The 23,053-nt window shown below is 36.6% G+C and overlaps 1 protein-coding gene across 3 annotated transcripts in view; it reads left to right on the forward strand.

Moving 5' to 3' along the window:
* The window catches only part of Cdc14a (cell division cycle 14A), a 164,483-nt gene that overhangs the window by 27,263 nt on the left and 114,167 nt on the right, over positions 1–23,053 (forward strand). For 2 of the 3 annotated variants that reach the window (XR_011708888.1, XM_027943151.2), the window contains exon 4: positions 6,245–6,337. The exons of the other annotated variant lie outside the window; for it this stretch is intronic. Coding sequence is in view for 1 of the 2 variants with exons in the window: in XM_027943151.2 (XP_027798952.2) it covers positions 6,245–6,337 (93 nt within the window). In the remaining variant the exon portion in view is untranslated. The remainder of the gene's footprint in view (positions 1–6,244; positions 6,338–23,053) is intronic. 3 annotated transcript variants of the gene reach the window in all.

The raw sequence follows: 23,053 nt of genomic DNA on the forward strand, positions 1-23,053 counted from the left end.
AATCAAATGTGCCATTTAATTAATGGAATATGTTGGGTTTGGAACAAAATGGACTGTAGAGAGACATCTTTTTCTTTTTAAATAAACTATTCAACCTATTTTATCTTAGCTCTAAATGAAACCATAAACCATATTTTGTTTTGTGCAGCCAAAGAAAATTTTCAAGAATATCCCTTTCCTGAGAAAGTTGGAGGTAAAACATATAGAGGTCATGGCTGCTCACAGGAAGACCTGTTCATTTTATTGCTTTTGCAGTGAGATGACCACTGATTGCTATGGAGGTGCTTATTGCTGCGGCCATTACTGGGCTAGCCTAGTCACCTGTAAGAGAATGATGCCTGGGTCACCATGGTCCCTATGCTATGATCTACTTAATCTGACCACTGTCATTGGCAGAGCTTGCTTGTTTAGAGAAGTGCATGGGCTCTATTTCTTATTAAAGAGCATATTATCCTGGCTGCACTAATATCTTCCTTAGCTTGACCAGACTGATTCATTTAGCTTAATTAAACACAGTGTTCTAACCAGATGACTTAAAGATTTTACTTTTAAGCATGGCAAACAATTTTATGGAAAGGCTGCTTAAAATCTGTATTTAAATGGATCATTAACTTTTATTTTTCTTTTGGTTTTGAGCTTAATCGCATCACCTTTTGTTGTTGAATGGTTAAGTAGTTTGTGGTCTCCGGACCCAAGCTGAATAAGTGCATGATTTGTGTATGTTGCACAATCCACGGATAGCCTGGGTGATTTGTTATTTGTGTAGCATGTCATTATTTTGTCTCTGAGTTGCTGTGGCTTATTTTCATTAGGAATGATCTTACAGATTGTGACCTTTTATGCGGCTTTCCTTTCTGAGGTAGAAAATGTCTGTGTGTGGGTGGGGGTTAACATTCTCATCTTAGTTTGTATTATTCTCTGATAGCAGTCACTTTATTTTGGTTTACAAGGATCATGGTATACCTACTTACTGTGGTTTTCATAAAAGGGGTAAAACTTTGACACTCAGGTAAGCAATGCAGTTCTGGATATTTCTATAGGTTTGTTTGTTTTAATTGATAGGTATTCAACACTAAATCCCATCTTCTATCTACAATTTTGGACCTTGTTAAATGAGACAATTATTGTACCTACAACTAAGGTCATTTCATTGGGGCTGGTGTGTTGTGAATGTATCCCTATGCAGTTATTCTCTTGTGTTTGTAATAAGCATTGGCCTATATTTTGCATCAAATATTCATTAAATTGTGAGCACATGAGACTAGAGACTGGGGCTCTCCTCTCAGAGGGTTTGATGCACACAGCTGCTCCATTTACGCTGATGGAACCAATAGGCCTTTTTCAGCCACGGTATCCTGACACCCAGGTACAGCAAACTGGTTGCCTATGGTCTGTGTTTAGTCTGCAGGCATATTTTGTTGGGTATGAATGCTATGTTGAAAAATTAAAATTCATAATCAACATCTGTGACTTAGGAAAATTTTCACATAATTCTGGATTTTGTACTTCTTTAAAATTTATAGTATCTGAAAATTGGGTGCTCAAATTCCTCCATGGGAGCAGCAGCAGATCCAAATTCTGGCTCCCTGAGAGCATCTGAGTTTGGATCCTATGGACTAACTCTGTTCAAGTCAGCTTAATTCCAGAATCACTAAGGCACTTGTTCCTAAGGTGTTGTCACCCACAGTGCATTGATTTCCAAATTGTAATAAAGGTTTTTAAGGAATTTGGGGAAGGATGTTTATTTTTTTAAATTTTTTAAAATTATTTATTTATTTATTTATTTATTTTTTTAGTCATACATGACAGCAGAATGAATTTTGACATATAATACATACATGGAATGTACATACATCAATCATATTGTCAATTCTATTCTGCTACCCTTCCTATCCTCCTTACTCCTCCCCTCCTCTCCCATCCTTTCTCTCTAAAGGATGTTTATTTTAACATTCTTTTTTAAAGTTGTATGATGTGATTTGGAGCTCCTTTATGAGAGAATTTAAAGGTCTTTTGGGGTTCCTTAAGCAGCTAGACAGTGTTTTAGGATCTATAACATTTATGGGGGTGTGGCCATTTACATTTGTATGCAGCTATTCTTCAAAATTTTAGCAATATGTTAAGAGTAGTGGATTTCAGCGTGCTGTTTCTGCCTCCTCACAGCATCAGCATCACTGGGTGGGGAATTTGTTATAAATGCAAATTCTCAGGGCCTGTTTCACTGAATGAGAAATTCTGGGAGTGGGATTCAGCAATCAGTGCTTTAATAAATTCTCCAGGTGATGGTGAAACAATCATTACCAGGATTAAATATAATACAATAATATAATAATAAATGTATGTTAGATTTAAATTTAGTTCTTTTTTTTCCCCTGAGCTGGAGTCTCACTGTGTTGCCCAGGCTGGCCTTGAGCTCCTGGGCTCAAGCGAGCCTCCTGCCTTACCCTCCTGAGTTGCTGGCACTGAAGTGTATGCCACTGCCCCTGACTTCATTTTTTTTTTTAAATTTCTGAAAAACTTTAGTACTGTTGACCAGTTCAACCTGAGAGTTATATAAATTGTGAACCACGGAATTTGTTATGGCCTCATAATTGAGATTTATACAGATTATCAAGCTCAGTGAAAGAGTTCAGAGTTTCTCCCATCTCCCACACATGTGTGAATGTTCACAGCAGGCCCTCTTTGGCTCCTGGTTTATGTTCTAGTAAAAGGCAGTATTCTCATTGTATTTCCACCTTGCCCAGGACCTCTGCCTTGGGCAACCCTCTCTGGTGAGCACCTGGTGCTTTAAAAAACAATGAAATACAGTAAACGACTAATAGATGGTAACTGTCATTATTGTTGCTGATGTCATTATAGACATTATAGAGGGCTGGCTGTGTCCCCTTAGGTTAAGAAACTTCAGGAGGCTATATACTCTAGTTTCAAGATAGAAATCTAAAATACAGGATGGATGGTGGCTGCAGGTGATGATTTGTAATGGTCATGTGCCTCTCACTGCCAAGCAGACCAGCAGGCCAGCAGGCCAGAGGTCTTAGGATTCCTTCTGTGGTATCCTCTCCTTCATATTTAAGACTGAATTCATTTGATTTAATCAGTTCCTAATTTTGCTTTGCTGTAGTACCTAGTGTTTTTGTAATCTTTGAGCTTCTCATGCAAAGTAAAAACAATCTGTAATAAAGGAGGTAGCTCACTAAAAGCTAGAGTTCATGGCATAACTTTGCAGGTGTCCTTCTTGAAGGGCAAGGGTCCTCTGCCAGAATGCAGAGGAGACAGACCACAGTGGGGAAGAGGCAGCTGTCCAGCAGGAGGGTATGATGTTTGCCTGTGATTAAGGCAGAATCTGAGAAAAATCTGTAGGGCCTATTAAGTGGAGGTCTGTTGTCTCCAAACTCTGCCTTCCTTTCCTTGCCCAGGAAGGGTTAATATCCTCTGAAGGTGCTTGGTCATCTAAGTCCCCCTGGATGGTATTGTTTCTCTTAAGGAGCTTTGATTATGTAATAGGTAGGTTTTTTTTTTTTTTTTTTTTTTTTTTTTTTTTTTAAGGGAGGGGCATGTTAAATGCTTGAAAAGAAAAAAAATATTGAAGGGTTTTTGTTTATTAATTCAATCATGTAAATCATTAGCTAAATAATTTAAGGAATACTTTTTTATCCCTAAAAATTTTCATTGCGTACCAGAATATTTCCTCTGATGAACATGGCTGATAGAAAGCTGTGGGGCAGGGTGACCTGTAGAGGGAAGCCTGGCTGTGGCAAGTAGGGAAATTAGGACAAGGCCAGCACACACAAGGTTTTTCTCTGTTATTCACTTTGAATTAGTTGTGATTCCTTGAGCCAGAACTCAACCCTCTGTGATCTGACCTAGGAGACACTGGCCAAGCTTCACTGAGCAGAAGATCATTTCTTGGCTGTAGTGCTTTTGAAACTTAGAAAATCTAATTCCAAAAACATCTGAGCAAGGTAAATGTTAGACACTTAAAAGTTTTTTCCTATAAATCAGGCAGTAAGTTCTCAAAAAAAAAAAAAAATAGTTGTATTTTTTTCCTTTTGGCAGTAGTTTCCCGTAGGAAATATTTTAAAGTAATTAGAATTTCTAGGTAGTTTTTTTATGGAGAGCACTTTTTATGTGATGTAATTTTTGAAAGCTTGAAAAGGTTAAGAAACTTCTGAAATTTTAAAACATTTTAATTTTGTTGTATTTACTTAAAAACTTTGATAGATATACAGTGAAAGGCAAGTCTCCCTCAGAATTCTGTCCTCCAGCTTCATAGTTCCATTCCAAGTTAGTCTCTGTATCCCAAATAATTTAGAACAAGGGAGAGAGAAAACAAACAAATAAACAAGCCAATACAACAAATTCCAAAACAAAAGCTTGAAACAAACCTACCCAAGAAATGATCATTGGTGATAAAAGAGCAGCATTGTGGCCAGGAGATTTGTAAAATAAATAAAATTCCACATTATTAAACAATAACAGTAGTTTGGCACAAAACCTAATTTTTTTGTAGAAAAGAGCATCATAGCAGACAATCCAGACTTCAAGGTAGATTGTTGACATTTTCTTTCCCATAGTGTTTTAGGGAACTAGGAAGTATAATTTGACAGAGGCCAGGAGGCAGAAGAACTGCTGAGACCCGATGCTCACTCAGTCTGAAGCCCTTTCCTGGGCAGCTGTCCTGGGCAAGGCAGTCTTTAGATATTTGCCATTCAGAGAGAATAGGAGTACTTATGTCTAAAGAACCTTCACTTCCTCTCCTTTTGTAAATCAGACATGACTTATTGATGGAGAATGATAAGTGGCAAAGCTAACCAACCAAGAAACAGTAAAATTAAATAGGAAAAGGAAATGTCCAGGCAGTGAATAGTTTCAAATTGAGAAAGCAAGCAGACAAGTGTTAACGTCATTGCTAGTGACCTTGAAGTCTTTAGGATAAAGTGTTCACCCAACTGAGATGAATTGAATAAAAGATTCTTCTTTTTTCCTCCTTATTTCATAGGAGTATTTTCAGAATCTGTCAGTAAATAAGGGCATTGATAATAGAGACTATCTTTGAGTCAAACATTAATTTTTAAAGTTGCAATTAAAAAAGGGCACTACCATTTTTAGAAAATGTGATTTTTGGTTATCAAAGAAATGCCTGAAGGGGTGATGAGAATTTCTTGTCTTACAGCTGGGATACATGCAGCTACGTTGTTGCATGCAAAAGCCAAAATAATGAAGTGTAATTCTTAGAATAGATTCCAGAGTTTCCTCTCCTTTCAGGAAAGAGCATGGTAAAAGAGTCTCTGTGGGGTATGTTCAATGTACAAGGAATAAAAATCCACCTTTATGGTCAATATGAATTTACAGAGAATGTTAAAATATATTTATGTACTTATATTTTGAAAACCATTCTTTAAAATACTGTAATTGTCTTGAAATATGAGAAAATTGAGTACATTTAATTGAGTTACATCCGTGTTCTCATTGTACTAGATTTATTTGAGTTTTGATTAATAATTTGATTTTTTTCAACGAATCTTTTTATTCGCCACTTCTTTTTATATTTAACATATATACAGTAGACCGTGATGTTTATTTTGGGTTTAAACAGTTGAGCATGCAGCATAGTGCCTGACATATAGCAAGTGCTTAATTAATTGTTCGAACTCATGAATTTAATATTTGGCTGGTGTACTAAGATGTTTGCAGATATACTTTTGATGATTCACCTTTTCCCATTAACCACTTATTTTCAGTTAATTAAAAGGAAATTTTTAGAGCACATCTTTGAGAGAAAATATTAATATTCATCTCTAAAAATAAAAAATTTAGAGAAGACTTCAGACTGGTTGACTCATTTAAAAACAAACTAAAATATGAAAAGTACGATAACTTATCATGAGAGGGACATGTAGGGAGTGAAAAAGAGTACATAGACTGTATGTAAGATCAGGAATAAGTCATCAGAAATGATTCTTATTAATAGAGATCTCCGTGATTCGTTATTTTCCATCACATTAGTCTCCTTTGTTGGAGAGAAACATGTTTGCTGTATTTTCAATTTTCACATCATGGTGGCTGCAGAAAAGTGAAATAGGAATCATTGTGCTGGTGTTCAAATGCCACAGAAGTTACAATTGAAAGGTGTTAAATTTGTGGGTTGTAACACATCTTGGAAGTTAAGGGATGATGGCTACCTTCTGTATATTTTAACATTGTATTTATGGTTGTGCTAATTTTTAAACATTCCTCTTTCTAGTCATACAGCTTATCGAGAAAGAAAATAGTGCACTACACCTGTTTTGACCAACGGAAAAGAGCAAACGCAGCATTTTTGATAGGTGCTTATGCTGTAAGTACTTTCTTCATGATTATTTTCTATAATCAGGCCAGAGGAAAGCTGACACTGTCGATAAACCCTAGCCACTTTTCCAGTGGGACTGAGAGAGGGAAGAAGATTATTAGCAGTTTGGGAACTGATCTGAAATGGAAAGTGTGGACTAGCCCTGATGTAGTGTTTTTTCTTTAGATTTTATTTCCTAGTAGCTAGTAAGAGAATTTTGGAACCACAATATATAGCTTGGATTTCCACAGTTGTATATATGTTTTAATAGAAAGGAAACCTAGCCAAGGACATTTTCAGGGAAAAAAAAATTAGAGTGTGGTTTGTGTGTGTGTGTGTGTGTGTGTGTGTGTGTGAATGTGATGAAATATAATATTAACAAATTTTTTAAAGCCTGTTAAGGTGTTCCTTTTTTATGGGAGAAGAGGAAATACTAGATTGCACAGTGGAGAATTATTATTACTATTATTTTTATTCAACCATTTATTCAGCCAAACAAATATTTATAGTAGAAAACCTAAATATAAGTCATGCATATATTATAGCTTCCCTAGACATTTTTTTTTTAATATTTATTTATTTATTTTAATTCTCGGCGGACACAACATCTTTGTTTGTATGTGGTGCTGAGGATCGAACCCGGGCCGCACGCATGCCAGGCGAGCGCGCTACCGCTTGAGCCACACCCCCAGCCCCTTCCCTAGACATTTTAAAAAATAATTTGGAGTAGAAATTCTATTCTCTGCAAGCACAAAAATATCAATGTGAATTCCATATGAACATACAGTTTCTGGAATTTTCTATGTATACTGATATTGGGTAAAAACTTAGAAGGCAGAGTGTTCAGGGTTGAAATGTACTTGCATCCTAGAATGGCTTTTGAGGCATATGTTTGATATCCACTTAGGAATATGTTGGTTTAAAAGCAGGGAGAGAGGTGTCATTTCTCCTCATCCTTGGGTACAGACAGTGCTTCTCTGAAGCCCAGACATACTGCTGCACAACATTTTGAGGGCCTCATCCTGAAGACCTTGACAGAAGGGGCACCAGCTAGTAGACATCAAACTTTGCCAGTTCAAATGTAAACCTCTGAGGGACAGAACCCAGAGGTACTGTTGGGAAGGCTGTCAGCTGTTGCAGGGCACAGGATGAGAAGGCAGCAAGCTGACAGCCAGAGTGCTGGGTGCTTCTAGGTGTGAGGTGCCCAGTTCTGGCTGCCCTTCCTCCCAAAGCGGCTGTAGTAAGCCTTGGGCTATCCTTTGTGACCCCTTTTCTTTTTTGCTCTGTAGACAGCATGGTACAGTACAAGGAGTAGTGGCTAAGAATCAGACAGGCATGAGTTTTTCATGCTGAAGGGGCTTTGATGATTGGTAAGCCACTTTATCTCTCTTAGCTTTGTTTAGTTTACTTATCTGTAAAATGAGAGGGTTCGATGTAATGACCTCTAAATTTTCTTTCAATTCTTAGGACACTTAGCACCAGCTAGGCTATTGCTTTTATTTTAAGCCAGCTAGGCTATTGCTTTTATTTTAAGAGTATACACAGAAGCTGGCTGATGGCAGGAAGATTCAGCGAAGGGCTGGTGAACTGAATGAAGCAGGCATGCTTATTTTTCAATTTACATTGATAATTACTACTCATTTGAAACTGATGATGGATGCTGTGATTAAAATATGGGGCGCCTGTCCTGATCTCTGGACTGAAGCCATGTAAACAAGTGTGTTTTTCCTGTGGGGTTTTGTGATGCTTTGTGAGCGTGTAATTTGTTGCTCCTTTGTCATAAAGGATTGCCATCAAGAAGGGGTCATCATCTGCTGATTCTCTTTTTTTTTCCCCTGCTTTCTCTCCCTTGTCTCTTCTCGCTCTCTTTTTGCCTGTTTTTGTTTTTCATTTCTTTCTGTTTTGTTCAGTGTGACCCTTCTTTTTAGTAGATACCTCCAGAATTTGGAAATGAAGTCTAGTTATAATAGGTGCATTGAGCTCATGATAAAATATGTCTTCTAATGCAAAAATTTCTGCCACTTTAAAGCAACCCAAAACAGTCACGGTATGGTGGAGAAGTGCTGAGTACCGTGTGAACTCATCTTACATGCTAGTTACAGTCCTGAGTGTAAAGTCATTATTCTTGTATTGGTCATTTCCCAGTTGATTTATCTTTCCTAATTTTGGAGCTGTGTTCCCCAGAAAGCTGCATCACACAAACCCTTCATAAAAATGAAACTAGGGATTGCAGTCTTCAAAAATGTTTTATGCCTTTCTTCAAATCATCTGAATGCTCTTCATTGTTGACACACATTTTTAAAGAAGATAATAATGTGCATTGTATATAGGTCTCAGTTTTGTGAAACACAAATTTCACATGTGTTTCAAGTTGCTAGTTGGAGTAGTCTCAGTCTTATGAAGGAATCTTCTCTGAATACAACCTTTAGAGCAGCCACAGAGTCTAGGTGTGTGTTTTATCAGAGAGAAGTCCTTAGCAGTGAATGAGTCCTTCTTTTTAAAATGAGGAGTCAGCCTTCTCCCAAGGAGTATTTACTAATAAAAATATTTTGTACTAGGACAAACCTTTTTCTCAGAACCTTAGTTTTTTTCTTGGTAAAATTTGGATAATACCAGGGTTTCCCTGGCTATCTCACAGAATTATTCTGAAGACCAAATATCCAACAGCCTGTTGGATAGCTCTGCTTTATATATCTAAAGGATATTTCACAGTTATGATGGCAGAAGAGAACGTTTTTATTCCTTCTGTTCCTAAACCTGTTTATTTCCTAGTCACCTCCTTTCTAGATGTAGAGTAACTGCCATCACTGGCTTGCTGTATCAAAAGATAGTGGTCATTTTGCTTCCTTTTCCCTCATTCTCCTTATGCTTGCTGATAAGTCTGGTCTGCTGACCCTCCACGGCACATGTGGAATCAGAACACCTCTTTTCATGGATGGCTGGTTCCAGCCATTGCCATTGTTCATGTGGATTACTACCACAGCTTTATACACTTCTCCTTTTTCATATTTTTATTTCCCTTTAATGTAGTTGCCGTACAGTTGACAGAGTAGTCTTTAAAAAAATATAAGCTAGATCACATCATTATCCTGTTTCAAATCCGATTGCTCCCTATTCTTGGCATAAAATTTGCCCTTCATTAAGGTCCAGTGCAGTAGGATACACTCTGATCTCAAGGGCTGACCTCTGTCAGGCTGTTCCCATCACATTGGCCTTCTAACCGTGAAGTTCTCATGCTCACTTCCATGAGAAAGTCTTGGTATTTGTGCTGTCTGGAATGTTCTTACTTCATTATAGTAATCATCTTTCTCTTAGCTTTTTGAAGAGCTGGGGATTGAACCCAGGGCATTGCTCATGCTAAGCAAGCTTTCCACCTCTGAGCTATATCCCCAGCCTTCGATCATGCTTAGTTCAGACCTTTGCATGCCTGGTTTCTTCTAATGTTACTATTTTAGAGAGACTTGCTCTCAGATTATACCCAGCTCCTCCCTTAGTCACCTCTGAGCCTTTACTCTTATTTATTTTTTTATAGCACTCTATTATTTGAAATTACCTTGTTTGTTTGTTTATACATTTACTTGTTTATTATCTCTATCCCAAACTAGAGGGTAGGGACCTTCTCTGTTTTTTTTTTTAAATCTCAGGCCCAAAGCAAGGGACCTAGCTGACCTTGTCCTGAAACTTCTGAAAATGAGAGCCAAAATAGATCTTCCTAAGTTGATTTTCTCAGGTATTTTGTTACAGTGACTAAAAGTAAATACAAACATTGAGTATCAACTTTAGAACTGTGCCAGGTACATAGCAGATGCTCTGTAAATATCTGTCGAATGAACAAATGATGGGGTGACGAAATAGGAAAGAAAAAAGGTAATTCATGGGCAACTCCTGAAAATGATCAAGTTGAACTTAAAGTGGTGTTTCAAAATTCTTCAGATGATGACTGAGCCACTTGTGGTCTCTAAAGATACAGAATCAAAGCAGATTTTAAAAATAAGCTTTTATTTTTTCACTTTTCTATTGTGGTAAAATATATATAGCATAACCTTTACTAGCTGAACTATTTTTAATACGAGATTGTTTAGCTTAGAAAGTTAAGTTCCGTGGTATTAAGTATTTTCTTATTGTGTGCACCTATCTCTGCCTCTTGCTTTTGAGTGTGAAGTCTTGTGGTGAACATGACATACTCACAGAGTCAGGACTTTGTATGTGGTTTCTTAGTTGGAGGATGATTTCAGTTATGCCACAGAAGAGTCTGTGTTTCTATTTCCTTATCTCTAAAGGGGCAGAGCCTTTTTATCCCTTCTCTCACAGAGTTATAAGCATCCAAAAGGAGATTGAGGCAAACCTGGGAAATTTAGCAAGACCCTGTCTCAAAATAAAAAGGGCTGAGGATGTGGCTCAGTAGAAGGATCTATAGAGAAGGAAACAAAATATGGGGTTTCTGGAGTGGTGTGGCTAGTGAGGATCACAGCACCACTTAACAAAGATAGGCTTCCTTTCTCCTCACTTTCTATGCTATGATATTGCGCTCCTTGAATTGGAGGTCTCTAACTTTAAGAAGAGATCAACTTTGCCAGAAAGATGTTCTCCTTCCAAGGCTAATGCAAGGTTTTCTTTCTTCCTTTCTTCCCACCCCCACCCTTTCTTTCTTTCTCCACGGATTGAATCTAAGGGCACTTAATCACTCAGCTACGTCCCCACCCCTTTTTATTTTCCATTTTGAGACAGGATCTCACTATGTTGCTTAGGGTCTCACTATGTTGCTGAGGCTGGCCTTGAACTTACAATCCTCCTGTTTCAGCCTCCTGAGTCACTGGGAGTACAGATGTGCACCACTGTGCCCTGCTCTGATGTGAGTTTTGAGAAGATGGCTTTTCATGTTCTAGGAATGAATTAATTAGGTACTTGCCATGTGCTTAAAGAGTAAGACCTTCACTCTATGTTAAAGTATGGTTTTCAGTTCACAGGCCTATGGCAACTAGGACAAGGAGAATTTCAATCAGGTTATAATGACTGAAGAAATGGAAAAACAGTATGTATGAGAAGTTAAATGTGATTGTTTAGCTTAGAAATTAAGTTCAGCGTTTAAGAATCCCATTTTTTTTTCAATATGTGGAAAGTGCTTAAATAGATGGTAACCACATTGTGCTTTCCTAACTCAGTTGTTAAATCCTAGCATTGCTAAATGAGGGGTCTACATTATGTGTTATCTGAGACTAGCCTGAATCAGATGTCATGTCTGGATTGGAAATGACAGGACTGAGGTTTGCAGACTTTCTAACCATGTCTGTGTCTGCTTTCTATTTTGCAGACTACACATAAGGCCTTACTAGTCAGATTCCACTACTGTGTCTACTGACTGATTGCAGACACTGTTCTCCATCTGGCTTAGTGGTGGGGAGCAAGGACTCTAGTACAGTTACAGACTCAGCTTTGAACCCACTTGTTAGTTTTGTGCCTTGAGCAAGTTATTTCATGTGACCAAACTCCTGTTTTTTTCTTCTTTTTGCATCTTTACAATAGGGACAATAATGTCCTGCTTAATAGAGCTGTGCTAGGGCCTGAAGGAGACATGTGCACAAAGGTGATATCCATGTAGTTTGCAAGCACTTAGGGATGCTTGGTGGCTCTTGGCAGGGAGGCTGTGTGGCCTTCCCAGTGTCCTGTCTTCTAGGACCTGTCATGTGCTGAGACTCTTAGACAAAAAGAGGCAAGTAACACTCAGATCTTCTTAGACTCTCAGCCTTGAAGATCTGATTGTTACTTACCTCTTGTTGTCCTCTTAGCTTCTCAGGACCCCCTGTTTTACACTTACATCCTTCCTTGGCTCAGCAAGACTCAGAGGGTTGTTAATATGATTATTGCTTAGTATAATTCACTGGAAGGCGTGAATATGAGGTTTTTTCTTCCCCCTTTTAGGATGTTATTTGCATTTTCAATGGAAGAATCTCTAAACCAAACAAATTTCTCATTTTGTGAGATGTAGTCAGGTATTCGTTAATTCAGGAAATATTTATTTAGCTCCTATGAACCTTGCCTAGTGCTATGGCAGGCTTCAGGTAATAATAATAATAATAATAATAATAATAATAATAGACAAAACAAAACAAAGAATACCTATCTTCAATTGGGGACAGATGAGGCCATAAATAATTGTGAAAAGGGTGAATAGGTGCCAAGTTTGGATAAATGTGAATTCATTCAAAAAATGTTTTTGAGTGGTTATCATACAACAGGTGTTGTTCTAGGAATTGAAGGTTACTAAAGTCTGTGAATTCCTGCTTTCTGGTGTGGGTGTATGTGGACCAGGGGTTAAACCTGGAGAAAGGGAAGGATTAGGATGGACATGCCTGTGGGCCAAGTTGGTAAGGAAGGTATCAGACAGAGGGCCCAGCATGAAGGCTTTTTTGGGGGGACCTGGGAGTAGGGATTAGAAGAAGATTAATTATATTTTGAATATATAGTTTGAAAAGGTGATAATTTAATGAAAAGATAAATTTTTTATGATTTATAAAAACTCTTACAAAATGGCATAACAACATTATAGAAGAAAAAAAGATTCTCCTTCAATTTCATCAGTCTAAACCTGAACTATTTACTTAGTTTTGTGAACCCTTTTTTATTTACCTACATATTTTGCCATTTTGTCACTTGGATGACAAGTAACATTCCATTTAGAAGTTATACATTCTTGTTTTTTACATATTTGATTCCTTCTAAACTTTTTACTAATGTGACAAACATCTTGCATTATAAATATTTCTACACTTGATCTTAGCTGATTACTATTTTTAATGGATTTTTATCTTTAAAATGTGGTTGATAGTTTTTTTTAAAATAGCATTTTAAGTTTCTTGAAGCATATTACTATATTTAAGTCAGTTTTCACTAAATTTGGTATTATGTGGAATCTTTAGTTTTATGCACCTTTACATATTAGATATGAACTTTTAGAAGTTCAATTGGTGAGATTCACAATTTTAGAAACTTTAATTGCTGGAAAATATTACCTTATTACTTTACTAATTATTTCTTTGATATGAGTCTTACTAACGTGGTTTTAATTATAGTCCTATTCACTTTTTAAATTCTTTGTGTTTTTAAATTGTTTCCTGTATTTGAACCATTTAAAAGTTGGAAAGTGACTATTAGTCTTTGAGGAAAGAAGTGTTTTCCTTGTGTCTAAGTCGCATCAGGGCAAGAAACCACACCCATCAGTCCAAATATCTAAGAAATTAGAAAGTCCCTAGACCCTAAGTTCTATTACTCATCAAAATGTTGTATTAGTAAGTTCTTTTGTATGTGTACCTGAATACAAATGTGGTTAATTGGAATTGCAGATAATGGATCTATTGATTATTCAGCACTAAGCTATCTTTTGAATATATGCAGAAAATTATACTCAGAACAGTATTAGTTAAAAGTGATTAGAGAATACCCATGTTTACATCAGTGGAAGTAGATACTACCTGGCCAGTTAACTATGAACTGGTTTTTATTTTTATTATTTGGATCAAGTGTGTTAGTTTCCTGAATCTCTAGCTCATAATTCATTTGTAAATTGTGGTTTCAGAGCTGCTTTAAATTGTCATAAAAAAACTGTAAATTAAACAAAAATCAGGCAAAATATCCAGAAAAATGTTGGTTCAAAATAATAAAGGCATTTACTTTAAATATTTATTAAAATAGTAATATAACAGATGTCAGCTACATGAGTTCTGTTATACTCTGTGGCTTTTTGGTCACTCTAACGGATAGCATCATGCTTTTGCTTACTGAAATTCATAGAGAGGAAGGGAGGGGTGGCACATGGCTGGGGCAGGGCGATTTCCTGTTTGCAGTTCCTTCCTTTTATAGATTGATAGGCAAGAACCCCTTTGTGATATTGCCTGGAAGTGGGCCAGACAATCTTTTATTTCTGTAAGCTTATATTTTTTGGTGGCTTTTAAACAAGTCAGGTTCCTGAAAATTATACAACATTTTAATTTCATGCTACTTGAGACTGGGAGTTCTGCTAGTTTTCTGTACCCAGGTAGTGCAATGCTATCTTAGCCAACTCTCCCTGTCATTTTAACTGTGGGCTGGAAAAATTATCTGTTTGCTTTTCATTTATGGAAGGTTTGTTTCTCAATTTACACTGCATATGTCTTTTCAGTACCTTTTCCTTTTCTTTTTTGGCATCCTGATGACAAGGGTTCTGTGTGCTTGAGTAAGTTCTCCAATTTATATACACACGCACAGCTACACACCCACACACAAACATGCACACGTATTAAGTACTATATATTTAGTATTGACATATTGTGTGTGCTTATAGTAATTTAAATTACTATAGTAATTTACTCACACATTTATGAATTTCAGTAGCCTTGGAATGACATGCACTTTTTATGTGAAAAGTTGTGTCCATTTGTTTCATTTAATACTGAATTGAGAGGGTATACCTTTTTAGTGCTTGAAATTACTTATTTTCTTATTTATTTTCTTTCTAAAGGAAGGAACTTTGTCTTATTCTCTTCTCCACCACAGCTGCAGCATCTGGAAAAGTGTCAGACACATCCTAAATACTCAATAAGTGTTTGAAGAACAAATAACTAAATGTTTAATGGATAAATAAATCTTAGTTGGTTATCTTTCACTGTTTTAGAAGTTTAATATAGAGTAATTTAAAAGCTGGAATGCTTAATAATAAATTATGAAGTCAGTACTAATTGTAAAAATAACAGAATCATCGTGTTTGAGGCATTTATTTTTTTAGAAGTTACTGAGTAAAATGAACTATCTTATACAGAACTTAAATGGATTTGTTGATAATGCAACATTTGAGATTAGTATGACAAATGATAGTCTTTAAATTTTAGCCTCAGCATTGTTGTTTCTCAATAGGTGAAAATCCTTTTTCATACATATAAATAGTTGCTAACAAATCTCTGTAATTTTTTAAAGCTGTCTTTGAAACCTTAAGATAATTTTCAGTAAGAAGTAATTTGAATGTTCAGAAGAGGAATACTAGAAAAATTTTAATCAGAGTCAAGTCTTCAAAAATTTAGCAGCATGCATTCATTATGGGGGGAAAAAAAGGAAGGAAAGAGGTACTCGAAGCCCTGAAGTCATTTTCCATTATCAGAATGTGACTTTAAATGCATTTGCCATGCCTCAGATGAAATCATATCCTGTACATGTCTACCTGGTTTTCACCTGGCATTTACCTGTATGTGAGCCTTTGCTGTTCAGTCTTATACGGAAACCTGGATGGAGCAGGCTCAGATTCTCTGCAGAGTTACAGCTATCCTAATCAAGGAGATGTTCTACAATATATACAGAGGTTGGAGATACTGTTTCCCAGTTTTATGCAAAATGAGGTTATTGACTACCCAGTGATTATATATTGGTAAAATTTGTTACTGAATGCATTTGATTGTGCTTATTCTTTTAATTTACAAATAAACTTATGAGAATTAAATAAAATAGACCTACTTTAACAGAACTACTGAAATATGTCCACAGGAAACTCAGTAGGAAGAAGAACCTTGCTCCAGTTTTGCTTTTTTGTGTTTCAGTTGGTGAATTTGTTCAAGGTCAAATTCAGTTAGAAAGAGTAGAACTCAGATCCCAGGTTCATCCAGTAAAAGCACATAACTGAGCAAGGGCAATCTTGGGATAATACTCTGTGTTTAAACCATTAATAGTCTACAGAAGATTAAAAATAGAATATAACATAGAAGGGTTGACTTTTCCAGTTTTAAAGCAGTACTGTGGTGTTTCAGATACCCTAGTGACACAGCTTCTTTTCCAGGTAACATTGGAGCTTTGATTCTGGCTAGTGGGGCTCACACCCCAAATACCTTTGTGTATCAACTAGGTGCAATGGTAGCTCTTTTTGTGTTTGCTTTGGGGATGTTGGTAGATGTCTTAGGGTAGGTCTAAGTATAAGGAGTGATGGAGAAATAGGAGAATCAAGGACTGCCATGGAGTGGTCTGGGCTAGTATTGTCTCAGGATAACTTTTTCCAAGATTTTTTCCCTTTATAATCCACCACGGGAAACATTTTGCATCACAGCTCTGTATGCATGCCCTTTTCACATATATAATTAAAAAAAAGGTTATAAGAATTTTTTTTCCTTTACAGTGTGTGAAGCATACTCATAATTCATCTTCTGTTGTATTTTATTTTTTAAGTTGTCTTTATCCATTAAATTAATTTGGCTACTCACTAATGGATTATGACCTACACTTTACAAAACATAGTCATTGGATAATCTACTTACTGTGCTTAGATCTGAAAGGTATTTACATGTTATTTTTTGGCATTGATTTTGGTCCACAATACTCAGGCAATTGTGTGACCCATCTAGGTTAGTCTATGATTAATTTGATTAAGAAAAACTGAAACTGTTCTGAACTCCTCTGAGGCTCCTATCGCCAAATGTCAAAATGTGTAAATGGCTCCAGATGGTTTTTATTCAGTTGAGACTTGATTTTAAGGGCTCAAATAGTAGTATTTATCTTTTCATATTTCACTCTCATTTGAATCACTATGTTACACTAAAACTCTCATTGCTCTTCCCTTCTTCCTGGCAGCCAAAAAATCTGCATTTATTCAGTTGGGGACAGACTTGAATTTTTAGATGAGAAAAACCTGTACATGGGTTAGCACTGGGTTCCTGAGGAGGCAGCCTGCGTCCGACTTACTGGGTCTCTCCTATTAGTGCCTCATTGGGCTCAATTTCTAAGTTTGTGCTAATAAATTACGTAATGCCCTATTCACTTTGCAACATCTCATTTTATATCTTAAGGTTTAAAAGTGGTTTTTGATTGCATAATTTGAATCTATGTAAATTTTATTTCAAGAAAGTTTTTTTCTGTTTGATATGGTGAGTAAAATCATATCTTTTCTCTCTCTGTGGGAAGTGAACTAAATCATTAAAAAAACCCCCTCCAATGTACTTTCCGAAATTTTAAATAAAGGAGAAACTAATTGCAAATTCTGTTGAGGTTGAAAATAGCATGTAGCATGGAAGGGTTGAGTTATGAACATGGAAGACATGTGTTCAGTTATTCCTAAGATTTGTAGTGCTCAAAATATGGTTGTCATGCTAATAAACTCACCCTGTGTGTCCATGTAAACTACTAGGCTCCCCTGCTAATGCCACTCTGTCTCTGAGTCTTTCTTAATTTTCTTTCTCATTGTGCCTCTGCCTTGGCTTTGCTTGCCTTGTGCCTATCTTCCCCAGGTCCCCATGACAAATGCTGGTAGGACTTTTGAATTTTCATTAAGGAAAAAGCCAGGGTTGTGGTTAGACTGCAAAGTCATGGTTAATAAAAGTAAATAGCAGGGCTGGGAAGGTATAACCTTGAAGAAATATTTAAGAGTCACTGCAGTACCTCACAGAATTATTTAATATAGGGAGTAACATTTGTGGTTATGGTTTCAAACTAATGAGCAGCTAGGCAAGGCTTTCCATGTGAATATACATACTGTAGGATGAATCAGGCATAATTTTTTTGAGAGTGGGTGTATGAGTCATTTAGTGGGCTGGCTTTGGGAAATTTTATTCAATTAAGAAAAGTTATCCTCCTTTCAGGTAAACTTTTCTTGGTGTTTTCTATTTGCCTCACTTCTACCCTCTAGATAGTCACTTTGTCATTTCCTTATTCCCTGACCCAGAACAAGGCTTGATTATAGCTTTTCTCACCTTGTCTTACAATTTACTGTGCATACTAGAATGCACTACAATGAACTCCTTGCAGTTACTTGCTTTGCAGTCTCTCCCCTACTAGAATAAGCTCCTTGAATAAAGATGACTCTTACTCATATTTATATCCATAGTCCCCAACATAGCATCTACCTCTGCTGTTTTAATGAATAAAGGAATGAATGAGATAGGAAATCTCATTGGAGAGAATTCAGATTCGCAATGGTGACTGATCTTGTATTAATAGCATGTAAGAAGTGATGCATATGGACTCCAAGTTCAAAATCTTCATCATGCATGATTTTATCCACAATTTTAATTTCTGCAGTTTAGTTACCCCCAGTTAATTGTGGTCTGAAACTATTAAGTGAAAAAATTCTAGAGATACAACATTCATAAGCTTTAAATTGCACACCATGCTAAGTAGTGTCATGAAATTGTGTACCAACTGGCTCCATCCCACCAGAGATGTGACTCATGCCTTTATATCGTGTATACACAGTGTATATGCTACTCTCCTGGTTGTTACTCATTAGCTATCTTGGTTGTCAGATCCACTGTTGCTGTATCTCTGTGATTTTGTTTATGTAACCCTTACCTAGAAGCTTAATGCTGTGGCATAGTGTCTATACCATTCACCTCACTTCATCAATCACATAGGCTTTGTATGTTACGTAATCATAATAAGAAGGGTGGGTACAGTGTAATATTTTGAGAGGGAGGGAGGGTAGGAAAGAAAGAGAGAGAAAGTAAGGGGATACAGTCACATAAATTTTATTACAATATATTGTTATAATTATTCTATTTTATTATTGTTTTTTGTTATTAATCTTTTTAAAATTCCTTTTACCTTTATTTTATTTATTTAGTTTTATGTGGTGCTGAGGATTGAACCCAGTGCCTCATGCATGCTAGGCGAGCACTCTACCACTGAGCTATTAAGCTATTAAGTTATGAATCTTATGTGTCTAATTCATAAATGCAACTTTTATCATAAGTATGTATAGGAAAAAAAACAGTGTATGTAGTGTTTAATTCTGTCCATGGTTTCAGGCATCCCCTAGATGTCATAGAAAGTATTTACTGTGTATAAGAGGGGACCTCTACTTTTATCCCAAGGTCTTGCCCTTGACCACTATCACCCAATCTTAGCTGCAATACTTTTGATTTGAAATCATCTGCTTGATAAGCATGTGGGAATGGATCCATCCTGTATGCAGAATTTAGGCATATGTTAATAGCATTGCAGGGTGTTGTCTGTTTTAGAATTGGGATACTTAAATCCCATTAGTTTGAATATGGCAAAGTATTTAGGTCCTCTTCAGAAATGAATGAGTTTTTGAGAAAATTCCCAGTATCTGTGAGTTGTAGTTTTGGCAGCAAGCTACATGTTTTATCCACAGCCAACTTTTAAGTTTGTGGTTTTTTGTTTTTCCTAAAGACACATCTGTGAAATATAATGGAAATAGTGATGAAATGGGGTTAAAATTTTGAAAGCTTCTAAAATCACTCTCCCTCCTCATCTCAAAGCTGGATGTACGAATTAAAAAAAAAAAGCTTTTAAGATATTGGTATTGGACTGGTGCCATGATTAGCACATAGTTAAAAAATTAGATATTAGATTTTTTTATATGCATATTTACTGATGAAAATATCTTACTTATGAATTTAAGGAAGAGGAAACCAGATTTAACTTGTTTTAAGATCTATTACCATTAAAATTTTGAGATTTTTACCAAGAACATGGACTACAGGATTCCCTTTATTAACTCCATGTTATTCCCCACCCCTTAAAAAAAAAAAAAAAAAGCATTGGTCTACTTAGATCTCAGGTAAAGTACAATAACGAAGCTTTTGGAGCTTTGTCCCCTCTAGTATTCATATATGGACCTATGAAAGTTATGTATAATTCATTCTACCTTCCTATTCCCATTTCCCCTCCCTTCTCTTCATTTCCCTTTGTTTAACCCAATGAACTTCTATTCTTCCCTCCCTCTCTTTTTGTTTGTGAGCATCTGCATACCAGAAAGAACATTTGGCCTTTGTTTTTATGGGATTGGCTTATTTCACTTAGCATGATAGTTTCCAGTTCCATCCATTTACTGGCAAATGCCATGATTTCATTATTCTTTATGACTATTATGGCTGAGTAATATTCCATTGTGTATATATACCACATTTTCTTTATCCATTTATATGTTGAAGGGTATCTAGATTGGTTCCATAGCTTAACTATTGTGAATTGAGCTACTGTAAACATTGATGTGACTGTGTCACTGTTGCATGTTGATTTTAAGTCCTTTGAGTATAAACCCAGGAGTAGGATAACTGGGTCAAATGGTGGTTTCATTTCAAGGTTTCTGAGGAATCTCCATACTGCTTTCCAGAGTGATTGCATCAATTTGCAGTCCCACCAGCAATGTATGAATGTACCCTTCCCTCCACATCTAATATTTATTATTATTTGTATTCTTGGTAACTATCATTCAGATTAGAGTGAGATGGAATCTCAGTGTAGTTTTGATTTGCATTTCTCTAATTGCTAGAGATGTTGAACACTTTTTCATATATTTGTTGACTGATTGTAATTCTTCTTCTGTGAAGTGCCTGTTCAGTTTCTTTGCCCATTTATTGATTGGGTTATTAGTGTTTTTGGTGTTAAGTTTTTGAGTTCTTTAGATATCCTGCAGATTAATGCTCTATCTGAGGTGCAGGTGGCAAAGATAATTTTTCCCATTCTGTAGGCTCTCTCTTCACATTCTTGATTGTTTCCTTTGCTGTGAAGAAGCTTTTTAGTTTGATATTATCCATTTATTGATTCTTGATTTTACTTCTTGTGCTTTAGAAGTCTTGTTGAGAAAATTGATTCCAAAACCAACATGATGAAAAGTTGGACATACATTTTTTTTTTTCTAATAGGCACAGGGTTTCTGGTCTAATGCATACGTAGGTCCTTGATCCACTTTGAATTGAGTGTTGTGCAGGGTGAGAGATAGGGGTTTAATTTCATTTTGCTACATATGGATTTCCAGTTTTTCCAGCACCATTTGTTGAAGAGGTTATCTTTTCTCCAATGTATGTTTATGGATCCTTTGTCTAATATGAGAAAACTGTATTTATGTGGGTTTGTCTCTGTGTCTTCTATTCTCTTCCATTGGTCTTCATGTCTGTTTTGGTGTCAATAGCATGCCATTTTTGTTACTATAGCTTTGTAGTATAATTTAACGTCTGGTATTGTGATGCCTCCTGCTTTACTTTTCTTCCTAAGGATTCTTTGGCTATTTTTTTCCCCAAACAAATTTTGTGACTGTTTTTTTCACAAAAAAATTCTATGATTTCTATGAAGAACATCATCATCACTAAAACTTAATAAGGAATTTTCCTAGGACCAGGAGACTCAGAATAAAACACTTGTCATAGGAGGCAGCACTGGGAGGGATAAACAGCCTGTATTGTTGGCATTCCTCCCTCTCCTTCTCACCCTCTGCCATAGCAGCCCCCAGCTTACTTACACACCCATGGTCCAAGCAAACACTGTGGTGTGAAATGACCATCACCTCTCTTATCTGCCACTCCTTGTCATCCCTGTGTACCCCTCCCTCTCCGTTTGTGCCTACTCCTTCCTTCCACCACTTTTCTCCTCCTTCTCTTCTGACCACTTCTCCTATCGTCTTTGTTTTTTTCTTTCTTCTTCCTCCTTCTTCATCAGATAACACATAGAATCACAGTATTATGATAACTGGAGTATTAATGGCTTGTAACTGTCTCTGAGTTACTCAACCTTAAAATTTAATAGTGAGTTTTCAGGTGGCTTAATCAGAAGGGAGAAGTAGGTGCTATAGCCTTCCCTCTTTCATGAAGCTCTTCATTCATTTTAGTGGGAAATTACCTTTCTCCTGTCCTGTCTGGTTCATTTGTTCATTCTTTCTTTGAATAAATATTTATTGAACATCTGTGCCAGACACTCTTTGGGGCTCTAAGTATATAGCAGTGACCAAGAAAGGTCTCTGTCCTCTCAGAGCTTTGTAATTTGCTGGAAGCAAGCGAAGAAAGTAAGGGATGGTGACAGTGGCTAGTTGAGCTGTGCTGGTGACTGGTTGGCTACTTCAGATTCAGGGAAAAGGCCTCTTTGAGGTTTTGACAGGTAAGATGATAAAGAGGAACAAGGCTTTAGGGTGCAATGAGTAGAGTGACTAAGGAACCAAGATGAAGCCCAGGTAGCTGAAGCACAGAGTCAGAGGGTGGTGCAGGGAATGAGGGTTGAGGTGTCTGCTGGGCAGGTATGTGAGAGTTATTTAGATTCTATTCTCCATGACCCAGCAAGCTGTTAGGGTTGGAATGACCTGACTTATACTTAGAAAGACTTGTTAACTTAACTTTTAGACCCCTGCTTAAGGCTGTCCATGATACAGTTACCTCCATGGTTCAATTTTTTTTCTTGTGGTGAACTACAAAGTCTTGATGGTTTGATGATTATGTATTTATTTTATTGGGTGAGGTCTGGGAATTTCTTTCTTTCTTTCTTTCTGTGCTGGGGATTAAACTCAGGGCCTTGTGCATGCAAGGCAAGCAAGCACTCTACCAACTGAGCTCTATCCCCAGGCCTGTATTTATTTTATTGGTGGTTCGATTATTTAGATGGTCTGTTTTCCCTGTTGTCCTCATTTTTATGTCCCTAAAATATAACTCAGTGTCTCTAAGTTGACACTTACACAACTGGGGTTATAAAGGATGTCAGCAAAGCCTGTTGACATTCTATTGGAATTTAATTAATAAAAAGTATAGACCTTCCTTATATCAATTCTTTCTCTCTTTCTCTATTTATTTATTTATTTATTTTTTTGGTACGGGGGATTGAACCCAGGTCCACTTTACCACTGAGCTACATTCCCAGCTCTTTTTATTTTTATTTTTAGACAGAGTCTCACTAAGTTGCTGAGGCTGGCTTTGAACTTGTCATCCTCTTTCTTCAACCTGAGCTGCTGGGATTACAGGCTTGTTCCACTGTGCCTGGCTCAACTTTCTCTCT

Source organism: Marmota flaviventris, chromosome 10 (assembly GCF_047511675.1).
Source record: "Marmota flaviventris isolate mMarFla1 chromosome 10, mMarFla1.hap1, whole genome shotgun sequence".
In the NCBI taxonomy this organism is placed as follows: Eukaryota; Metazoa; Chordata; class Mammalia; order Rodentia; family Sciuridae; genus Marmota; species Marmota flaviventris.